The sequence below is a fragment of the Argiope bruennichi genome, chromosome 9 (genome assembly GCF_947563725.1).
Source record: "Argiope bruennichi chromosome 9, qqArgBrue1.1, whole genome shotgun sequence".
In the NCBI taxonomy this organism is placed as follows: Eukaryota; Metazoa; Arthropoda; class Arachnida; order Araneae; family Araneidae; genus Argiope; species Argiope bruennichi.
The window spans coordinates 62,402,470-62,427,356 of record NC_079159.1 but is presented as its reverse complement, the minus strand read 5'-3'; the positions used below and the strand labels follow the sequence as shown (position 1 = coordinate 62,427,356).

Sequence of the window (24,887 nt, the reverse complement as noted above, 5' to 3'; positions counted from 1 at the left end):
TCTTCATATTTCTTCGATTTTAGTCCCTATGACCACAAACCCATTTCTTCTTTAATGCACAGAAATAAATCTTATATCCTTAATTATCAAATAATATTAATAATGGCTAAATTGCTTAACCAACTCCATAATTAAAAATCTAATACTTAATTATCCATTTCCTTACGTGCATGAGTCTCATATTTCATGACACAAAAAGGCCGTTTTTGTGTCATTTCTCTATTCTAATTTTCTGTTTGGCTATATATCATATCAACTTCCTTTACAATGGTGCTTGTAATTTACAAAGAAATAAGACTTTATCTTCAAATAAGCTACCATTTTACCACCTAGCTAGAATGCACTTTGAACAGACGCTTATTTAACATGAACTTTGATATTAATAATAACCGATGAAACTGTCAAAAGATAAAGTATTTATAAATGATGTTGCTTATATTAGAATTTGCATTTGTTTTTGTTTTTTGTTTGTGTCACCTTACTTTTCAAAGAAATTTCAGTTCGTTATTTTATTATTAAAGGAGAAAATGTATGAAAAAGGATGAAAATCTTATTATCTTGAAATTATCTTGAGTGATCTTATTATAACATCATTTATTCTATCAAGAGAATTTATTTTTACTTAATTCGTTACACAACGTAATATGATTCATAATATTTCACAGAATTTTTATTTAAATAGCACAATTACTCATCAAGAACTACTTTTTAAATATTCCTATTTATTCAGAATCACTGTAAAAATACGATATCGAGAAATTGAAATTCTGTATCACTAGATTGGATAAACTTATTAAAAGACTTATAACCCCTTTAACATGTAAAATAAGCACCCGATCAGAATTTCTCTTACAGACATTGCATTCTAACTTGAAATTCGAATCCTTAAGTAGCATTAACTAGAATATTATATCGCAGATATGAGGGAATAAGTACAATTCACCCAGTCAAATATTAAATCAAGTCTGTTCAACTAAAGAGAGTCAGATGTCCTAGAAAAGTACTAGTGCTTTGTGGTAGACAGGGGCAATGAATCTGAAAATCAACATTTTGAGCTACTTGCGAATGTTTTTCCTAATGGCCTTGTACGGAGATCTTGAGTATATCACTGTTGGGATGTTTTTCCATTCACAAAATATGATATGTGTCAATCATCCTTGCAATAATAAACAACTATTCATTATGTATTAAATTGGTTGCAGTTATTATAAATATGTAGAAAATGTCTGATATGTTATCTGTATCTATAGGATGTAAACAGATTATCATGGTTAATGGTTTCACGTTCCTATATGAATGTGAATAAAAACAGCGTTTCGCTGTGCATTCTTTATTTGCTATAGCTCTTTTCCTTTTTACTCTTGCTGACTATGATATTCCCTTAAAACTCTGATATATTATGCTTTCTGCCAAATTCTAAGTATATAGGATGGCTAGAGCTTCCCATTTTCCGCATAAGATTCATTTTATATAAATTTTATTGAAAACTAGTCGCTCTTGGCGACCAGCTGGTTCGCCAGGTTTAATGCTTTCTAAAATTTTCAATTAAATATTTATATACTTTGGTTTCTTAACAGCTTCTTCAGCTAAATATTTTTAAGCTTCATATTACGATAGTCACATAATTCACATTATGAAAGAATATTCTTTGGATATTCTGTTCATTGTACTATTTAACTTTCTAATTTGCTATCAGCTGCCGTAATATTTAAATGGAATAATATTTAAATTATTTAAATATTATATAGAATAATATTAAATTATTTAAATATAATAATTAAATTCGTAATATTTAAATTTGAAATGGAAGAGATAAAATTTCAATAAATACGAAATCTTTTCTGCTAAAACCAAGCATATTTTGAAATAAATGGTTACAGAAAATCGAATCCTTCAGCCTTGTAATCTTACGACTACCTCAGCAAGTATTTTTTTTATAATTTATGCAATATTTCATTCAATAAGAATTACTCTGGTTCAACAGAAAATTCAGTTTCATCTTTAAAAAGATTTAAATGCAATAAATAATATTTAATTTTATTTCAATCAATAAATGCACTTTGAAACAATTATGAACTCTAAATTTTATACAGTCCTTCGATTCTATATATAATATTCAGTAAAATTACTTTGAAAATCTGAAGTTTCAGTCTTCTGCAATCACGCTTAACTAAATTATAAAACTTTGAATATTATTATTTTAGAAAAACTAAAATTTCATTATTTTAGACAATCAGTCTCGGAAAAAGTCCAAGTAATGATTCACTGTTTTCTACAAGACTGTCAATGGAGAGGTTTAAAATCGCTCTTTTTTATAAAAATAGAATAAATGCATTCAAATTTTCATAACTCAGTCAGTTTTAATTGCAAAAGAGTGGAATTATTTTAAAATTAAAATATTATTATCTCAAGAATATTTTATTAAATGTGACTCACAGAAGATAAGATCTGGAGAAAAATTTAGAATTCGTAATTCATCGGAACAAATTTAGTAGATGTATATCTAAAGGTTTGGCCTGTATAGCGCCAATACACACACACACACACATATTCAGCTTTATTATATAGATAGATGTAAGTACATTGCGATAACATTCTCCTGTTCTTCCACATTTCAAGCATAAAATACGTCTTTCATTCATGCAATGAAAAATGAATGAGATAATTTGTCTAACGTTTTTGGTAACATTATTCAAAGAATGCCAGAGACTTTCAATAATTGAGGAAACTTTCAAAAGAGCCCATATCCAATTTTTAATGTGTTTTTTTTTTTAATCTTTTAGACAAAGCATTTCTCTCCGATCTATATTAAAACTTCTAACTTTCTTTTCAGCATTATGAAAGAGATATTATTTTTTGGCTATGCCTACTTTTATAATAAGTAACTTTATACAAACATCTTAACTAATAATTATCATGTAATTGACTAATTAATTATCATGGACATAATCAACCAAAACTTAACAGTTAAAATCACATGTACGAAATATGAAACATTAGCTTACATGACAAAAGTTCCCAACCAACAACGGCGTTATTCTGCCCCTCTAAGTTAACAAATTCACGGCTGGGAGGTAAACAAATAGGATAGAAATCTCCAGATTCTAAATCCTTCTCCAGGGTCAGAATAGCGATGTCATTACGAAATCGATTGCGGACGTATTCATCATGGACGACTATCCGGGTGATGTTGTATTCTTGAGCTAATCTGAGATCGACATTTCCAATCCTTGCTTTATACAGAGTAGGACTATAAAAAAGAAAAATGAATCAAGTTTAATTCATTGGCAATATTAGAACATCGTATTTTTAAATGCATTTTTTTAAATCTTGATATTACTTTACTTTATTTACAACTTTTAAACTTCGTTACATTTATTATTATGTAAGCATATGATGTTTTGGTTTGAAGTTTTTAAAGCCACAAAATCCACGGCCATAAAAGTGTCGATTTATCGCTTTTGAGGCATCATTTTTTCGCTTTTATTGTTATTAGAAAATGATAAAGAAGGTTGTCACATTTGGTGACTTATCTCCAAAAAAAAAGTTACAACTTGGCACGAACGTCCGTCATGTACCCGATTCTTCTGTCTGGCCAGTAAAGAGAAGGGTCGTAAGAAATTACCACCCTAAGAAGCACAGAGAAGAAAATGGGAATGAACAGAAAAAAAAATGGGAATACATATATAAGCATAATTTTTTGATCAGAAGACAGTTTCGAATACAGTGAAGAGACTTTCCATTTCTTGACGTCGTTTATTTCATTTTGAAGAAGCACGCATTATATACCAGCATGAGCGATGAACACACAACACAGAACACCGACACAGAGCGAAAAGAGAAGAATGAAGGCCAACTGAACATTTTATCCCTGATCTTATATAACATGAGATTTCCGCCACATGTCGATTCAATATACGTGTTGACCTTGACAAGGGAAACCGAGGGATCATTTTCACTCGGCACGTGGTGCATCATTTTTCCAAAGCTTCAGTTGAATTAATTAAACAGAAAAAGTGGAATTGGATTAGGAAATAAGAATATTTTAGAATGACTTTGACATGGGCTGAATTAAGCTAAAAAATTGGGAAATTAATTAGGATTAAATTAAATTTTAAAATATCATTACATATATATATATATATATATATATATATATATATATATATATATATATATATATATATATATATATATATATATATATATATATATATATATATATATATATATATATACTTTCAATTTTTCCAACTGGCAAAAAAAAGTTTTGGAATTCGAACGGGTTTTAGATGAAAAGAACCATTGCGTTTCTAAAAGTTGACAATTTCGCAATACAATAGTCACATGATAGTTCCGAACTAGTTTAAACCAGATTATAACAAAAAAAGAATCCGCCCTCGCGATAAGTTTTAGAGCTCGAAAGATTTTGATATAAAAAAAAGCCATCTTTTTCTAAATATCGGCTCAGCTGATATGATAGTCACGTGATTGTTTCAAACCTGTTTAAACTGGTTAATGATTTAAATTAATTAAAATAAATAATAATTTATAAATAATAACGTTCTCATATGATAATATGAAATTTGAGATAGCAGGTTTCATTTTTTTCCCTTTATCTTTACCTAAAAACAATAAGAAAAACTTTTTTATAACCCATTTTGTTTTTGTTTAAATTCTATTGTTTCCATTTTTTTATATAAAAACTGTTATGGTTTTTAGTTGTAATATTTCTTTATATAAAACTCATAATAATCCATAACTCAAAGCAAATTATAACTATCTTCCAAAGTTTTTATTTTGAACATATGAAAAGGACACACGAACTGCTATAACCAATAAGAGAATATCTTATTCTCGATATCGTTTGCAATAAATGTATGAAATAATTTCGCTTTAATGATTTTAAGAAGTTATATAAGAAAATCTATGAGTGAATGCATAAATATACTATATAAATATATTTCTTACTAAAATGCAATATTTTAACCAATGATCTTAATTTGTGTGATGTGAAGATAAATAGGGGACGAGAAGTCGTAAAATTTTAAAGAACGTATTTTGAACGAATAGATGGAAATTCCCACTGTCTTATTAAGGACATAAAATGTTCTATAATCAAATTGATATAGAACAGTTTATGCACGTTTATCCTGCATTATGTTATTAAAGATCTAAAACTTTTAACATATAGAATGTTTCATAATCATTTAATTTTAGTAAATAAAAGCATGATTTATCTGTAACCATAATTTTTAAAATCAATCCGCAATTTGAATTAGAGTAAATCAATAATGACAGTTGGAATTTGAGAAATTACAAAAATTATTTTTATAACAAGAATAATTTAAGATTAAGATTCGTTTAATAAATCTTGTAAACCAGTGCATCTGCATTTTTCTATGAGGAGCATAACGATAGATGGCGTAATAATCAATGTTATGAACTGATGGAAAATTTCATTGCCAGCAAAAACACTCCTTGTGAGAACCACGAAGTCCACCTCCAATAGATCCCATCACAAGTAAACATTAGTGTTCATGAGGTCGCTGATAAATTGACCAAAGAGGGTAGTGAGAATTAAACGGCCTCTGGCTCTTTTCTTACTTATCAAGAACTATACTCAAAGAAAAGATGTAAACTCAATTTAATATGGTGTATTCCACCTGCGCAAAATGGTACACGGGAACTAACCCTGGCACTCTGCAGAAAGTCAAATGTGACCGTGACTCCCAGACTGCTGTGGCTAGACTAAAAAGTGGCCACCTTAAGTCTCTTTCCTTGAAAGTGTTAGAAAAATCTATCCCATTTCTAAAAAATGCTGTGACTATCCAGCTTCACCGGATCACATTCTGGGTTGCATCGTACTTTCAAAGGGAGACATAACATCCGATCCCTTAATTATTATAGATTTTTAAATCCTAGGTAGATCCTAGATGGGCCCACCTCTTGGCGATTTGTTTGAAATCTCGCCAAGTTGACTACTAAATGAATATTTGTTATTATTATTAGTTTTCAACTGAAAAACGATACTTAAAGGCCAGATATAATAATATCTTTTTAAAAATTTAAAATTCTTTAAATAATTAATTTTAAAAAATTTAATTTTTTAATAATTAATAATTATAATTAATAATATAATAATAATAATAATAAATAATAATAATAAATTTAAAAAATAAAAAAATTAACAAAATTTATTATAATATATATATATATATATATATATATATATATATATATATAATTTAAAAAATTAAAAAAAATTAAAATTCTATACAGCTCTCCTCCGTAATCCGTCTACACACGTTGGTTGCCACATTGGCGACGTTATCGCCACTCGTTTGGCGAGAATTAAAAAGGACGCCAAGAGGTGGGCTGTGCTAGGATCCACCCGATTTTTTGGCGGTCAACAACCTGCTGGAGATGATCTGATATATGTCAAATCTTTTGAGGATAAGCAACAACAACACAGCAGTTTTAATGCGGATTATTTAAAATTTTAAAATAAAATTGAAACTTAGCGTAATCGAAACCAAGAAATAATACAGTAATTTATATTGTAAAAGAAATTTATTTTATATTATTTTGACCGTGATACTTACTCACGACGAGGGAAACAATGAGCTGGAACTAATGCATGCTTCATACTAATCATACTTCCCGAACATAAGGGATAGAATTCACCTTGTCTGTTTCGCATATCGATTGCCACCTGCAAACCAAAATAAAATTTAAAAAATATCCAATAAAGAAACTTTTATATGCCGAGTTAGAACCATTATACATGGAACAAAGCTCCATAGATTACGTTATTGTATAGAAATAATATTAATATTATTTATACATGTTTTGATAAATATGATTAATTCGATAATTATATATAATCACCAGTTCATTATATTTACCATAGCATATACATAATAAACTTACAATAACCATAGCTTTGCATCATATTTGAAAATTATCTCAATTCCCATGAGAGATGAAACAATGTTATGTTAATTGAAATAATATGCCTAAACAATTTCTCCTTTTCTAATCCCAATCGATTTTTTTCTTATAGTTTTTTAGACTCATTGATTCTAAAGATAGCTTTTTTAAGTTTGAAATTATCATTCATATCAAGATTTCGATCTTTTTTTAAATTTATTAGATATATAATATTGACATAATCACACACACACAGAGAGATATATATATACAGAGAGAGAGAGATAGATAGATATGAATTCTTAAACTAACTTTGTCTTTTATTTTTTACTCATCGTCCGTGGTAACTAGCTGGTTCACCAGGGATATTGCTATCATTTAATTTCATTCAGATATCCATGATTCCATTAAACTGTCAGACATTAAAATCATGTTATTTTAATTGTCTTGCGTATATCCTATTCCTTTTTTCATCTGAACTATTATATATTGTGTCCATGCTATTCACCTATCTTCTAAATTTTGTGGAATTGTTACTTCGCTTTTTTATTCGTTTTGAAAACGACACGGACATTAACCAGAATCCTTAATTTTGAACACTGGAAGAAAATCATGCAATTAAATATTTGATAAAGCAATAAAAATTGTTTGAATTACATAGCAAAAATATAATGTCGAAAATTAGACTTTTTTTTGGCAAATTGCCAAAACATAAGAAAAATTTACACAAATATTAAATTGGTATCATTGAAAAGATACATTTTTGAATTTGAAGATGGTATAAATTTTATTTTTTGAGCAATAATATTTTCGACAGTTATGGCAAAAAAACTTTAAAATTCAATTTTATCTTATATATATATAAATATATATATATAGTGGGGAAGTATTATGAATTGCAATCAATGGATTACACAAAAAATAAAATGATTTTTTTATTCGATATTTTTAATGATGATTTAAAAAATTGATAAAAATCGTTAGTTTTTAAATTTCGAAGTAATTCTATGTCAAAATAAATCATCACTGAGAGTTAAGCGAAAGAATTTATAAGAAATGAGAAGTACAATCAAAAAATAGTTATTTGAAAAATCTGCTTGAATCACATGGATTTATAATTAATAGAAAAAGAAGGCATTTATCTACATAGTCCAAAAGGAGCTCCATCCATTTATATACATGGATTAAAACTTTTATCCGTCCACTAAATCTGATCATGATGTTTGTCTAAGTACAATAAGATAATATAACATTATTGATTTCTGATTGAAAAGTAATTTTAATTTCTTTTCAGCACTAAAGTTATTTTGCCAATGCATTTCACGACAGTATACAACTCTTCAAACTTTCTAAACATCTTAAATGCTAAGAAAATCATTGCAGTTTTTTCACTGCACCATAAGCCACTGATGTACCATTGAATTCTAAACAGATGGTTAGTTGAAAAATGGAAGAAACAAATAAAATATTACACATCGTGCATTGCAGTGCAAATTTTATATTTCTCTTCGTTTATTCTGTGCTAATTGACTTCGCTCAGGATAAAAAAAATTAATTTCTTTTGTTAATAAAACTTATTAATTTAATTGATTGAATCGGTATATTTATTATAATATTCCGTTATCTTCTAAAGTGTCGGCCAAATTTTAATTATTTATTATATTACAAATAAAACTAATATAACAAACAATGGAAATGTTACAAAAAAAATTAACTGTAAAAAATAAAATGACTAGAAAAATATATATATATACGAAAGAACAAAAATATATTTAATTATAGTCCTCAAGCCAGTTTGCTCATATATATATATATATATATATATATATAGAGAGAGAGAGAGAGAGAGAGAGAGACAAAAATTCTTTTATATCAAATATAACATAGTAAAAAAAATTTGAAACGGAAAAACTCCGTTTTCTGCAAAATTATTCTGAAAAAATTATTTTTGTTCCAAACATTTTTAAGAAACCAAAAATAATCATTTTTTCATAACTTGTAAAAAAAACCTAAAAATTATACAAAGTTTAGCTAAACACAAAGAATGGAAAATCAAAGGCAATTAAATAGAATGAATTAGATTGATATAGACTTTTCATTCAAAAAGACTAATTGAAATATTGGCAAACAAAATTCTATCTGCAAGTTTTTAACTTGTAAAAAAAAAAGGTTTCAGTTGCCCCTAAGACATTATTAAAGTCGTCTTTTTCTACATGGCATTTGTGAGAAAAAAAATTGAAAAATATTTACTAGAGGAATTACATTTACACTGCGTGCAAATTATTTTCGGTTTCCTTTTTATTTATTGCTTTTGAAATAAAATAAATGGGTTGCTGTAGGAGTCACTAAAATCAGAACTTTATTGGTTAATCAATACTCAACAGGAAAATGTTTGTAAAGGTATAGTCCATTGACAATTGCTCAACAAACCACAGATATATTGAAAACTTGAATTTGAAAATTTCAAAAATACAGTGCATATTATCTGAGACGAAACATTGCTGGATAAATTTTTCATCACAAAAGTGAATATCTAAGTTTAAATTGAATTTTAATTAATACATATTTTGTATTGTAACATTAAAACATTCTCAGAAGAGAGATAAGATTTTTCATGTAACATTTCATAGCAATATATGAAATTCCATACTATTAAACTATAAATCCAATAATATCGTAATGTATTTTATCGATAATCAGCAAATGTATGTCTATAACGAAAATTTAAGCAAGCCTAATTCCTTACTATTTATCTATTTATCTCAATGCTAGTTTTTTATATTTTCCTAATATATATGTGTGTGTGTGCGTGTTTCTGACAAGCACAAAAATAGCTTTAAATACAGTCAATGGCTTACCATCCAGGGCCAAGATCCTTGTCGATCTGTGCCATTTTCTAAAGAATTACTTAATTTAAGGGACAATCCACAAGCTGTAGGAATAAATTTCATTATTTTATATTAAACATGATTTTATTCTGAAAAACAAAGGAAATTCAAATTATGAGTAAAATAATGCAAGTGCCGCTAATTTTTACTTGTTCATATACGAAGTATGTAAAGAGATAGTATCGAAACCGTCAGAAAATTTAATTTTAAGGGATCTCCATTTTTGAGACTTCTTTAAATTCGAACAACACATTTTAGAAATTATATCTGCCTGTCGCTCAATCTTTCTACAAACAGGAGAGCTTAAAAAGCTTAGATCAAGACAGATGAAATTCAATTCGTAGTTGTTGTTTCTTATGGCACTTGCCATGGAAATGCCCGCTATTCGAAGACAGACGATTTAAACCTGACGGGGAGCGCCTCTTGTTTCTATAGTAGCGCCATCTAGGGCCTAGAGAACGACTTTAGCTACACACAGGTCACAACCCTTTTTACAGGGCGGGCTTCATTCACGTATTTCATTCACTCATCCACAGATCGTAATTTATACCTGAATCAGAAAACGATCACCCCTTATCCAGTACCCCCAGTGGTATTACTCATGGAGGACTTTGCGACCAGGACAGATTCATACGCTTGTCAGTCACCAAGTACGCGGGGAATGTTCGGCCGGCGGGGTTTGAACTCTCAACCTAAGGACTGGGAATCCAACGCTCTACCAACCAGGCTATCCCGGCCCCAAAATGGAATAAATTTTATAAACCCCTCATCCTATTAAGCGATTAGGAGGAGGGTTTTATAAAAGCTGAGTTTTGACCGCATTTTGTGGCAATTGTATTCGGCCGGTTTCAGATTTGGAACTGACAATGGTCTTTACTAGTGGGTAACCAAAATTTACCGTAACTCACACCATGTAAATGATAACAAGAAAATATTTTTTTTAAAAATTAATACGTAGACTACGTTATAGTAAATGATCGAAATAATAGAATGTCAATATTCTCCGAGGAGCGTCAACACTCTCATCTGGTAAATGTTGGCATTCGTTGGAATGGTGGCAACATGATTGCTGACATTCATCGGAAAATTCATCTGCCAAATATCGGTCTTTCACTTTAACAATTGTACACTTATAGATTTCTATCATTTTGAATGAAATTAAATCAGAGCAAGTCTGTCTTTCTGTTCAAGAACAAATGAATTCAATAAATACAAAATGTAAAAGACTTGATAAATAGAGGTTGACATATACGTTTAGCATCTCAAAGACAAGAAGTTGGCCATCTACAGATCTGTACTTTTGCATCCATGCAATTGCGATCATTTGAAAATGCAATAATCCAAATGAAATTTGGTGTGTGATCTTGTGACTAAAGTAGCAGTTTTATGTCAAATTTTAGTTGCAATCAGTCAGCAAAAAGGCATCCAAAATATATATCTTTTTTTTTCTCTTACTTGTACCGTATTCCAAGGTTTAGTTAACAAAGACTGCTTAATAGATTTTTAAAAATATCCTATATCTGCGCCAAATATGTCTATTTCGTAACTATTATTCGTCACGGCTATGCAAAGTATTTGCAGCCTTTTGAATGATCCGCAATTTTATGCGCGCAGATGGAGAATACGTTTATTAGAGAATTGGGAGGAAGTTTAAAGCTGATCACATTTGATGATTATCCGCATATCTCTAAGAAGTCTTTACATTTTTCTCTTTCTTTAATGTTAATTGAATTCAAACAGAAATTACAATTACAATTAATTACTGAAATTGCGAGAAATACTCTACTCCTCTCAATAGTACTTTTATTCAAAATTTATAGCGCATTCTTAACATATTTTATGCCTCAACTCTTAAAACTTTTTAGTACGTACATATATTGATCAATAAGAATAACTAAACAATATATTTCAAGAAAATAATATTGCAATACAAAAAATATTTCCTTCCATAAATAAACAAATTGTATTATCTTTCTCTTTTTTACCAAGCAGATTAATTAAGAATTCAATTATTTTTTCATAAAATATGTTCGCACACGGTGGCAGCGCTTTGAGCACCCATTCTTTGACATAACATATAGAAATGCTCTAAAACGCGATTTGAATTTTATGTAAAACTTCATATTATATATATATATATAAAGAAACTATCGAATAGTGGAAGATCAGGTGCCGAATCAGTGATCTCAGGGGTTGACAACAAACTTAGTGACGAATGCAATGGCAACGAATTTGGCAATTTTGACGACAAAATAGTGCAAACTTTTGCATGTGGTATTACAGCATTACTTGCATGTTACAGGACGCATGCTAATATTTAAAAAGAAAATCGGACTGCATGGATCAAAGACAAATCAATTTCCTATGTTGAATTTTTATCTTAAACCTTTCATTTGCTTTTATCCTCCTTTCTTGTTTTCAGTTTCTATTGATTATGCCGCTACGTTCATTTTCCATTGCTTCTTTTTCAGTAAGTCAATTTCTTTTTTTTTATTGAATGAACCTTTGTTAAGCTCTTTCTAAGGTGAATGCTTCGGGTGAGGCTTGATTTTAAAAGATGCACAATAATATTTAAAGTAGAGCATGAAGTAAACACAATATTAGTTTAGTTTCATTAACGCCTCATTCTAAAGCAACACTGGGGGCAATTTGAGGCGCACCTAGTAATTTTGAACAGTGGGCAGGGAAGGAGAACGACGCCTGAGCTGGCTTTTGGTTTGGTTATATTAACGCCCCGTTTGAAGCAACACTAGGGCTATTTTGGGACGGACCTCGTAATTTTGAACCGCGGTCATATGACGGGGACGACACCTGAGCTGGCACCCCCTCTTCACACCACACGAGCGGTAGGACGTTTGGTCACGACGGATTTAACTTGCAACAGACCTCCTTACACGACCGTTCTTCGGTGGAATCGGGTTCCGAATCTGAAACCCTCCGGTTCCGTAGCCGAGACCTTACCACCAGGTCACCGCGGCCCCTCGCCTGAGCTGGCACTCCCTCTCCAAACTTCCACAGCCATCAGTGGGAGAACGTTTGCCACAAACGAAATTTATAGCGCATTCTTAACATATTTTATGCCTCAACTCTTAAAACTTTTTAGTACGTACATATATTGATCAATAAGAATAACTAAACAATATATTTCAAGAAAATAATATTGCAATACAAAAAATATTTCCTTCCATAAATAAACAAATTGTATTATCTTTCTCTTTTTTACCAAGCAGATTAATTAAGAATTCAATTATTTTTTCATAAAATATGTTCGCACACGGTGGCAGCGCTTTGAGCACCCATTCTTTGACATAACATATAGAAATGCTCTAAAACGCGATTTGAATTTTATGTAAAACTTCATATTATATATATATATATAAAGAAACTAGAATATAATAAGAAATATATAAAGAATAGAATATATATATAAATATATAATAAAGAAATATATATATAAAGAAAAATAATAGTGGAAGATCAGGTGCCGAATCAGGGATCTCAGGGGTTGACAACAAACTTAGTGACGAATGCAATGGCAACGAATTTGGCAATTTTGACGACAAAATAGATAATACTGGAATCTTCCATAATTTTGGTGATAGAGCCAATAGGAACCGAAATATGCCTGATTGTTCCAGAACCTTCTCTGCCCGGCACCGGGAACTATAAAAGATCGGCAGGCTCAGCTGAAAACACACGTGTATTGAATCACGGAAAGAATCATCGACTACTTTATAAAGTCACAGAGCGAGTCAACCATGAATAGTTGCATCAGTTCAATGAACCGCTTCGCTGTGTGCGAATCCTGGTGTTTATTATAGAAGCAGCATCGAGTCGTGTGTGGAGTAGTCAATCGTCTGGTAGTGAGTCTGCAGTTGGATACAGCTAAAGCGAGGGGGGGGGGTTGCAATCGGTCGGCAAAAGGGCATCCAAAATAGATTTTTTTTTCTGGTACTTGTACCGCATTCTAAGGTTTAGTTAACAAAGACTGCTCAGACGTTTGGGGAGATCTTAGAGTGAAGCTACGAAGATTTCCTCCTTCTGCTGAATTCTGTCTGGACGCTTTGTGTGTTGTGGTTGTTATTACTACCGATTACTACTTGTGGGCTACTGTTTATTGAGTGTGCTGCTATGTGTTGCATGTGTTCCTCTCGGCTGTTGTGTCTGTTCCTCCATTTGTTGTCTTTTTATTAGTGTTTTCTTATTAATAAAGTCATCTTTCGTAATTGAGGTCTGTTTGTTCATCGACTAACAAATCGAATGAATCCTGAATTCATAACAATATATATATCTATCTATCTATATATATATATATATATATATATATATATATATATATATATATATATATATATATATACAGTAGACTCCCGATTATCCGCGGGAGGGTTATCCGCGTCTGCCTCACAAAGGTTTTTTTTTTTTTTTTTGACTGATTTCTTCAAAAAAGGTGCAGTTTTACAGTTATGATTTGTAATTACATAATACATTACAGTATTAAAACAGTACACATGTATTAATTTTTCTGTGTATCCTTGACGCCTCTCGTAAGTAGAAAGCACTTTTCTGTTTTCATTAACAAAATACATTTTAGGTTAGTTTTGAGTGATATACTAAAATAGTAAGCGTTAGTTAAACATTTCCTGCTGTTTATTTTACGTTTTATTGTACCTAAAACGATTTTTCAAAGTTGGAATGACTGTTTCCTCTTTTGCTATACCCGTTTTTAGCTTTCTACGGATTATCCGCGATTTTTGTTATCCGCGGCGGCCGCGCCACCCAATTCCGCGGATAATCGGGAGTGTACTGTATGTATATATATATATATATATATATATATATATATATATATATATATAAAGATGGTTGACTTATTTTCCGGTTTGGTTAAAAATTCCATATGCAATTAAGCTAATGATGATAACACGAAAATCTAAATTTTAAATTAATAAAAATTATTTTAACTGGCTATTTTATACATTTTTACATTCTAGTATACGAAACATACAAATAGAAAGAATTAAAATTGTTATAAATTTTCACTGAATATCAAACACATATATCAAACAAAGATATTGAAAATAAGATATTTTTTGCTTAATGCACATGAAATGATTGAAGGTATAAATCCTTTGTTACCAAAGTGAACGTTTCTTTCTATCCAATTCAAATATTCAGTCACTCTAGTGTAACCTGTTGGAAATTCAGATTTATCGCAAGACCATCCGAATGATTTCACTCCAACAACATACCATTGTTCTTCTACTTGGAACATAAGCGGGCTACCAGAGTCTCCCTGAAGTTTGGAAAAAGTAATTTATATAAAATGCAGCTTTCGAAAAATATCCATCCAAGTCATATTAAATCGCAAAAGAACTCAAAATCAGTATTTATTTTTATCGATAATATTTCGTACAGATAGTTCGCGACTTAAGAAACTTGAAAAATATTTGAAAGATGAAATTTATGTCAGATCAAATAAAATGTAAAAGCACACTCATCACAATCGTGAAAACTAATATAAATCTTACCTGATTGAAGAACAAATTTCCCAATACTAGGAAAGCTTTTTAAGTGTATCTTGAATTAATAAAGTTTCAAACAAATTTCTGTATATATGAAAATATTTATAAGTGTATCCTGAATAAATAAAGCATCAACATGTATTTTGGAGATGAGATTTTGCTCCGGCATAAACGAGGAAATTGCAGATAAACTTTTCATTTTCCGTCAAAAAAAATCTGTAAAAGACCAATTTCTTTGTTAAAGTATCGAAGTAAAAGATCTGCCTCCGCCAATACATTGGTTTTTATAAGAAATATCTTGATTGAAAATACAGTTTTGTGCCAAAGACAGATTGAGTAACAATGCATTCTGAGATTTGATAAACATTGAAACAGATTAATTTAAGAGTGAAAGAGAAAAAAAAATTATACTAATATCCTTAGAGTGAAAAATTTATCAATGCTGTAAAGCCCCAAATACCCGTTTGTCGAAACTATGGAGAGAACTCGAGACCCTTAGATACCATTTCAAAATTTCTTCTCTTTTTGTTAAATGTGATTGATTGAATTGCTCCTTCATATGAGCTAGAAGTCAGACTTCTGCCCTCGGTTGATCAGAGGTCTTTACCCCCAGAAGCTACTGTACCCCCTTTCCGTGGTAACGCGGACACGACATCATCATCATCATCATTGAATTGCTCGAAGCGCATGCTTTGTTCATTAGAGATGCTCGCCAAGAAGACAAGAAAATTTTATGAAAATACTTAAAGGATACCAGATTTCTCATTTGCTTAATAGCCATCAACTTAAAGGAGGTCTCGTTTTGTACATTGTGCGATACCCCGATTTAGCCAGAGGCCATGCGGGAAACTTGATGGGGCCGCCCAAGAGCAACCCTACCGAGCACAAACGGACAAACTACATTTGATGACATTGAACCCTTGCAAGCAATAAAGAAAATGCATATGCTAGTGAAAATGCATATTGGTGCAGAAAAAGAGTAGAAAAAACATTACATTTTATATTACATAATAAGTTGTGAAACATTAAAAATGCTTAAAATACAGTAAATGAGCTTTAACCTTTTACATTAGGAGAGAGCTAAATACAAAAAAAAAACTTTTACAAAATGTCTCTAAGAGAAATTTTAATGACTGAATTTTTTTACGAGATCGACTTCATGACACATCCAATTTCTTGGCCATCTGAGTCTGTGTTCTCACTATTGTGCACAAGCGTTCAACAAATGATTTATAGAACTTCTTGGTTTATAGATCGTACTGACAAGTAGAATTTTGGTCAAAGAAACGATTTTGAGGCACAGAAAATGCACCATGGCCAGTGTGTACTTGGTTAAAATAAAAATCACCGTCAATTTGGTTAACTGAAACGTTTTTAAAATGTTGATAAGTTGTTCGTCCCTTGATGTAATTTTTCCATCTCTCCTGCCAATCCTTATTTTTCCGTTTTTTAATCTCATTTCTGAGTTGGAATTTGGACTCATGGAAAGGTATTTCTTCGGTTTCTAAGTTTAAAGCTTCCTTGGCTAGTGCATCTGCTTTTTCATTTCCAATACACTTCTGACGAGCCCTCATCCAGATCTTTTCAACACAAAGTTCAGCAATTTTGTATATCGTTCCATTAAGAACGCATCTCTTATTATATTTCTTGAGGACAGGAAAGAAAAAAGATTCCAAAAAAAAAGAAAGTTCAACAAATAAAAAGAAAAATTGCTAACAGGATAATAACCCGCCTATATAGTCACTTCTTTTAGTGTTTAAATATTATTGTTATGTCTGTAAAAACATTAATCTAATATATAAAAATCTCATGTCACGGGGTTTGTGTTCATACTCCTACGAAACGGCTCGACCGATTTTCATGAAATTTTTTATGTGTATTTGGTAGGTATGAGAATAGGTCGTAAAGTATATTTCATTACGCTAGGTAATTAGGGTGTTCCTATCCACGTTCACCGTACGATGAGGAGATCAACGCTTGCTTGAAATCATCGCCACTATGACGTAATGTTGAAAAAGTCCAGCTAAAAATAAACACGCGCGTCCGAATGCTACAAGATCCATCTGCTGACACATTCTCGGACCAATTGTTAGATATCGATGATAGAAAAGTTGCTGTCTATAAAAATACTAAATGCATAAAATTGTCCACTCATTTCTGCACTATCGTTGATTCGCAAAATGCTGTCATTGACCGCATATTTCCCGATGTACGCACATAAAACATGAGTGGCTGGCAGAAAGAGCCATTTTTGGGAGCAAAAAATGTGGACATCGACGATTTAAACTTCAAGATACAGCAGTCGTTGTCAGGCGACATGGTATCGTAAATTTGCGATGCTAATGAAGCTATAAATTATCCAACAGAATTTTTGAACTCACTGGATTTGCGAGGCATGTCACCACACCTTCTACGACTGAAAGTTTTATTTTGGGTTTACTTCGGAATTTGAAGCCACAACGGCTACACAATGGCGCGCGATTGTTTATTAAAAAATGGATGAAAAACGTTATCGAAGTCACCATTTTGAATGGCAAATTCCGAGCCGAAAATGTTTTGCTGCCACGAATTCCAAAGATTCTCACAGACGTGCCAATCGACTTCAAACGCATTCAATTTCCTATTAGATTCGCATTCGCAGTGACAATGAATAAGTTGCAAGGCCAAACGATGTCTGTTTGCGGCTTAGATTTGGGCACACCATGTTTTTCACACGTGGCATGGGCAAACTATCGAGTTTATTTGTGTTGGCTAAAGACGGACTGAAAAAAAATATCGTACACTCAATTGCTCTTCGAAATGAATATTGATTTTCTTTATTTCATTTTTATACTTTAATACAAAAAATATATTACTTTTTTCACTTTACGTTTAACTTTTAAGAGATCAAACAATATATATGTTCGTTATGTTAATGAAATATATTGTATTGAGAAAATGAATGGTTGGTGTTTTTTTGTTTTTATCGGCGATCATCGTCTACAGTGCTCCATTCCTCTTTCTTTCATAGATCCCATCCCCACATACTTACAATGCATTCGTTAACAACCAAAATATTCAATAGAAATAATTTATAAGGCAGAACAATGTTTGCCGGGTCAGCTAGTTATTATTATAAAATAATAACTTTGAAAATATACCAAAATGATCATATCATTTACACTAAAGCAAAAAATTATCTTGCTGCATTTTTCAGAAAATAAGATTTTATATTTAATTTGTTAACTGCGTGGTCTGGTTGTTCAATCATACTGAGATTTAAATTGTGTAGGAAGAATTGATATGAAGAATTTTAATAGAAACAAAAGCTAAATGATTACAAAGTGTTGGAAAAAAACAGAGTATTTAAAGTATTTCTGTTGGCTATTTATATTTTGGTGTGACTTCAAAGATTTCTTGAATACATTTCTAGAAATACACTCTAATACTTAATTTTTCTTTAGTACTAATTTTAAAACGTTTTTTTAAATAATTAAATAAGAATCGAAACTAATTCTTTCTTAAATCTGATATTCCCTTCCTCTATGAAGTTTGCCTCTTTTAATCTTTAAACTACAGCACTACGAAAAGGATGAAAAAACATTTTTTTAAATAAAAAAAATATTTTACACTTACTATACATTCATTAGGAGAAGCTGTGCAAATCATTTCATTCGCAATACCTCTAGGGAATTTTTCTTTATAGTGACTCGAGTTCTCTGCAAATTTCTGGCACCTCGAGTTGGGAATAACCAGTAAACCAAATTTCTCTCTAAGATACGGATAGGTTGGCCCACCTAACAATACGAAAGAAAAGTAGAGGTAAATATTAATTTTCAGAGGAGATGAAAAATATATTTAATGATTTAAGTCGTGATAGTTTCCTTCTTATTAAAGATTTTTGTGAAAATATTTAACCGAATTTTAAATTTAGTTTGGATAGAGCAATATTATAACAAATCTTTAATAATACCTGCTCAGATGATCTAATTGAAAGAAAGAGACTCTGATAGATAGATCTAAAGATTATGAACTAAGATCAATGGGGAGAAATTTGCTGTCTTGGGGCCTTTGGCGATTAATATTCCCGAATATACTGGAATCATGGTAATATCTCTATTGAGCTATTTTCTCGAACATTCGTTTGCCTAGTAATCGAAACTAACACAGAAGTAGTAACATGAGAAATGTAATCAAGTTATTTCTCTTTGTTTCAATGCTAATTTCTGCAGAGTTCCGTGTGAATGCTTTGTGCTATCGCAGTTCTATAAATATTTACTGCCTATATGTCGCTGTTTTCGTTTACGCTTTGATTGTTTTTGCTATCTGTGTTTTCATACTCTCATCTTATTTGTTATTAAACTCACCGGACGGAATTTTCATAAAGATATTGAAATGTGTTTCTAGAAAATTATACCTTATCCCGTTTGCGGACAATTATCTTAGAAAAAAAATGAAGAATGAAATTAAAGTGAAGCAAAGGAATTAATGAGGCCTATTTTGAAAGTAATATCCGAAGAGGAAATCTAAAAATCTTGACATTGTTTTTACATATATACAGGTGGTTATTAAAATGATGGAAACAACTGTCAATAAAAGTGACAAATTTGAATGCGCTTCGTAAGCATTAAAATATAATAATAGCAATCAACAATGGCTATTTTTTTATAAATAGAAATGTATATATTCTGGTAGTATGGGTTAGCTTTATTAAAGTGCTGTACTTTTGGATTTTTTCAAAATCGTAATATGTCAGATCTCTCAGATTTTCAAAGAGGCCAAATTGTAGGAGGCCATCTAATCGGAAAGAGTGCGACCGAAATATCCCAACTTTTAGGTCTTTCTAGAGGTACGGTGTCTAAAGACAGCATACACACAGAGCGGCAAGACAAATTCAGTAAAGCAAAATAGTAGGCGGAAAGAGAAGCTCAGTGAAAGAGTTTGCCGGCTATTGAAGCGTAATGTCTAAAAAGCGAACAACTGCAGCAAAAGTGATTGCAGAGCTTAATACCCACTTGGATTCTTCAGTATCAGTGAATGCAGTTAGAAGGCATCTTCATAAACAGAACATTTATGGCAGAGCAGCAATTCCCAAGCCACTTGTCACAAATCTTAATGGTAAACTTCTTCTACAATCGTGTCACACTCACAAAATCTGGTCGATTGATAAAGTAATATGGAAAAAAGTAATATGGTCTGACGAATCGTATTTCACGCTTTTCCCTAAAACAAGAATGTGTGAACGTTTGGAGTACACCTGCACAAACATATGATCGTGATTTTTCTTTCTAACTGTCAAGCATGGAGGTGGATCTGTCATGATATGAGAAGCCATGTCATGGTTTTCTGCTTGAACAATCGTAACCCTGAAAGGAAGGATCCCTGGGGAGAAGTAAATAGAAATTTTAGCCGATCAGGTCTATCCTATTTGTTTCCTGCAAGAGATGGAATTTTCCAGGATGATAATGCTCCTATCCATGCAGCAAGACTTTTCCAATCATGATTTGACGAACACGAAGATGAAGTTAAATTTCTGACTTGCCCTCACAGTCACCCGACTGCAATATAATTGAGCCGTTGTGGTCTATTTTAGAGCATTCAATACGGAATCCATAACTTCCACCGGCATCTCTTCCAGAACTTTCACAATATCTCCAGGAAGAATGGTACAATATTCCTCTAAACACTATTCAACACTTTTATGAATCGATTCCTAGGCGAATCCAAGCTGTATTACATGCCAAATGCGATCCTTCACCATACTAATAAAGGATTCTTTATAAATCTAAAGTATTTCCAGAATTTTGATACCCACCTGTACATTGGGTCCTATAAATCTAATAACTTCTCTATTAATGTAACATAATAAGTCTGGTGATTCATATTATTAAAAAGAAATATTCTCTCTGACCAATCTAAAGGTTCCCAAATTCTATTCGCAACTATACAAATAAAGTAAGCCTTTTCTATGAATGAAACGTAGCCTTTTAATGCCTATATTTTAGAACTCAAAGCCTTGTTTTGATTTTCTCTACTACTATTTTCGTCTAAATATTTGCTTTGATGGCATCTACGTTAGAATAAAATTTCCGTATTTAAAAAGATTCAAGACTTTACTTTATTATTTGCTCTTCTTTATTCGAATTATCCTTTGAATATTGGTTTATTTCGCGTGTATTTCAGAGATCATAATGGTTAAAATTTCCGGTCAAAGGAGAAGACTTTTTCATGTGGTATTACAGCATTACTTGCATGTTACAGGGCGCATGCTAATATTTAAAAAGAAAATCGGACTGCATGGATCAAAGACAAATCAATTTCCTATGTTGAATTTTTATCTTAAACCTTTCATTTGCTTTTATCCTCCTTTCTTGTTTTCAGTTTCTATTGATTATGCCGCTACGTTCATTTTCCATTGCTTCTTTTTCTGTAAGTCAATTTCTTTTTTTTAATTGAATGAACCTTTGTTAAGCTCTTTCTAAGGTGATTCCTTCGGGTGAGGCTTGATTTTAAAAGATGCACAATAATATTTAAAGTAGAGCATTAAGTAAACACAATATTAGTTTAGTTTCATTAACGCCTCATTTTAAAGCAACACTGGGGGCATTTTGAGGCGCACCTCGTAATTTTGAACAGCGGGCAGGGAAGGAGAACGACGCCTGAGCTGGCACTCCCTCTACAAACTTCCACAGCCATCAGTGGGAGGACGTTTGGCACAAACGAATTTAACATGCACCTTCCCCGCTTACAAGACGGCATTTCGGTGGAATCTTGTCTATAACTTAAACCCTCGGGTTCTGAAACCGATTCTTTACCACTAGACCACCACGACCCGAATTAAACACTAATCAAGATCAATTTCACAAGTTTTAATCTGTTACAACTTTTGCCCATCTCTTAGTTTAATAAAAAAAAAAATATTGCGATTTGCAATAAAAGGAAAGTCCTTCTTGAGACTTAGTACGTAGGCGAAATAAATAAATAAAATATTTTTGAATTATCTCAAATCAAAATTTACAAAATATTTTTCCTCATCAGATAGTTAAAACTGATCGCATATTCACAGCCAATCACTTGTTGTGCTTATGTAATAGAGCCTCTCTTAAGTATCATATCCGTCGAAAATTCACATTAAAATTTTTAAAACTCTCCTCATAAAGTATGTGTTCCAATTTGTACCTTTTACGATTAATCTCGGATTCTCCTGCACTAGAAACAGGAGCCATGAATGCAGTACAGTGCATTATTTATTTATGCTTAATTGTTTTAAATTGACCTTTTTCTTGCTGCCATCCTTCACAATATTCATTTCAAGTTTGATAATGTCCTCTTTCATCGTGCAAATCCTATGAAATTGTGTGAGGCTGTCTGTAAGCTACAGCATATTCATTATGTCAAGTGTGATAGAGAGTTCATTCTAAATGAATTTCGTAGAAAATGAATGGGATATGTTATGGCCGTTTAATATAGTTTGCAATATATTCCAACGAGTAATCCGTGTTTCATATTGTTACGAATCTGTGATGCTGCTTCCCAGCATAGGTGGTTCCATCATCAGAAAGACCATTTTACAGTCATCTGTATTGGACGGAGTCCGGGTGTCGCGTCGGAGGTCCCAGAGCTTGGTGACTTTGGCGCCAAAATAGATTATACCCGAAACATCGAGAATTTTCCCGAGCCGTCCATTAGGAACCGAGATACGCCTCGAAAGTTCCTGATTGGTTCAGAGGCTTCTAGCCCCTCCTCCTAGACCTATAAAATGAGGCAGTGGGCAGCTGCCAGGTGATAGTCGGGATCGACGGTGAAGAACGAGTCTTCCAGAGATTAGCAGAGCAGCGACGGAGTCAAGCTAGTGCTGAACTAAGCTGTGCGCTACTGTCTGCAATAGAGTCTTGTTGTGTGCAAGTCTCGGCTGAAGATAATTGTCTTCTCTGTGCTGTATATATTTGTGCTGTCCTGTGTGTCTTCGTTTAATAAACGTCGTTGTTTTATTTTCTACTGCCGCCTGCTGATTGAGCGTTTTTCACATCATATAACTTCCACTATCCAAACGAACCCGGAAATTTTATAACAATATATACAGTACACTCCCGAGTTCCCACCTAATGTGGCGGAAGGACAGGCCAGAAAAAAAAGCCGAATAAAAAAAGCAGGAGTTCTATGAACTCATTTATTTGCCCACCAATACAAGAAGACAACATTTTTATACCAGAATTCAACTGTTACAATACGTTTTTTCTCACTTCTTATTGAGTACTAAGCCTTCCATTCCTATCAACCCACGTAGAATGGGAATGCGGCAGCGGCCCATTGAATCATAGAAACAGTTGAGGGTAACGTATCGAGTGAAAATAGAAGGTTCTGTACAGGTAAATATAATTGTGTTAATATACTGCACTGCAAGTTTCAAGAATTTAATAGAGAAAAGTAAATTAAAACATAATAATTGTTCACATTTTAATAAAAAATTTTGTAATGCTTATCTTAAAAGCAGAAAATATAAACAAGACATTAACATAAATCGTAGGCCAAATTCATAAGAAAATTGACTCAAACTTATTTTATTTTTTACTGATAAATGATTACATAGATATGAAAAAGGTAACCCTAAGATAAGAGTCAAAACTTAATTTTTAGGTTTTGAAAAAGTCCTTAATAAATGACTATGAACAACAAGCAGAACGCTGTTCTTTTCCTATCACAACTTGTATTTTGCAAACGACACGTAGGATGATCATAGCAGACTCTAACTTTCAGTACCTTAGCAATGTTGCCATTGCAACACCTTGCCTTCCTCGTTTAATTACGATAAAAGAAGATTAGGCAGGATAGTACGGAAACCGGATAGTCACAAAACGAATACTCGGGAGTGTACTGTACAGTAAAAGAACAATGAGAAAACTCTTTACAAAATTGGAGGGAATCTCAAATTCTTTAGATTATATTATTCAAATAAAAGTTCAGAACTAAGGTTTAAATATAACACAACTTTTCGAAAAACCGGTTTTCAAATTCAATATTTCCAAAAAGCCGGTTTTCGCTGGTTTTCGAATTTTTAGCAAAAAATAGAATATGGAAAAATATTTTATTTAATTTAAATACAATATCAAAAAACAAAATCAATATCAAAGTAAAAACATTAAAAAAAATTAAGAATTACATATACATATTATTTACACAAAATAACGAAAGTTCAATCAAAAATTTCAAATAATATTTATATTATTTTCACTAATTTTAATTTCTCCTAAGAAAATAGGATTTCAAAAAACATAAAATATCCACTGAATGGTAGCTAATTCTTTTTCTTATTTTGGACACTACATTGCCTGATATTAAAAATACTCGTTCACTAGCTACTGAGCTTGCTTTTACAGTACACTCCCGATTATCCGCGGAATTGGGTGGCGTGGCCGCCGCGGATAACAAAAATTGCGGATAATCCGAAAAAAGCTAAAAACGGGTATAGCAAAAGAGAAAACAGTCATTCCAACTTTGAAAAATCGTTTTATGTACAATAAAACGTAAAATAAACAGCAGGAAATGTTTAACTAACGCTTAA

General features: G+C 31.7%; 1 protein-coding gene across 4 annotated transcripts in view; it reads right to left on the bottom strand.

The window, feature by feature from the left end:
* The window catches only part of LOC129983594 (clotting factor G beta subunit-like), a 43,979-nt gene that overhangs the window by 6,580 nt on the left and 12,512 nt on the right, over window positions 1–24,887 (bottom strand). For 2 of the 4 annotated variants that reach the window (XM_056093123.1, XM_056093124.1), the window contains 5 exons: window positions 18,962–19,122; window positions 14,961–15,117; window positions 9,792–9,865; window positions 6,606–6,715; window positions 3,006–3,250 (listed from right to left, as the gene is read on the bottom strand). In XM_056093123.1, coding sequence (XP_055949098.1) covers window positions 3,006–3,250; window positions 6,606–6,715; window positions 9,792–9,865; window positions 14,961–15,117; window positions 18,962–19,122 — 747 coding nt within the window. The remainder of the gene's footprint in view (window positions 1–3,005; window positions 3,251–6,605; window positions 6,716–9,791; window positions 9,866–14,960; window positions 15,118–18,961; window positions 19,123–24,887) is intronic. The other 2 variants (XM_056093125.1, XM_056093126.1) reach the window with 2 other exon arrangements.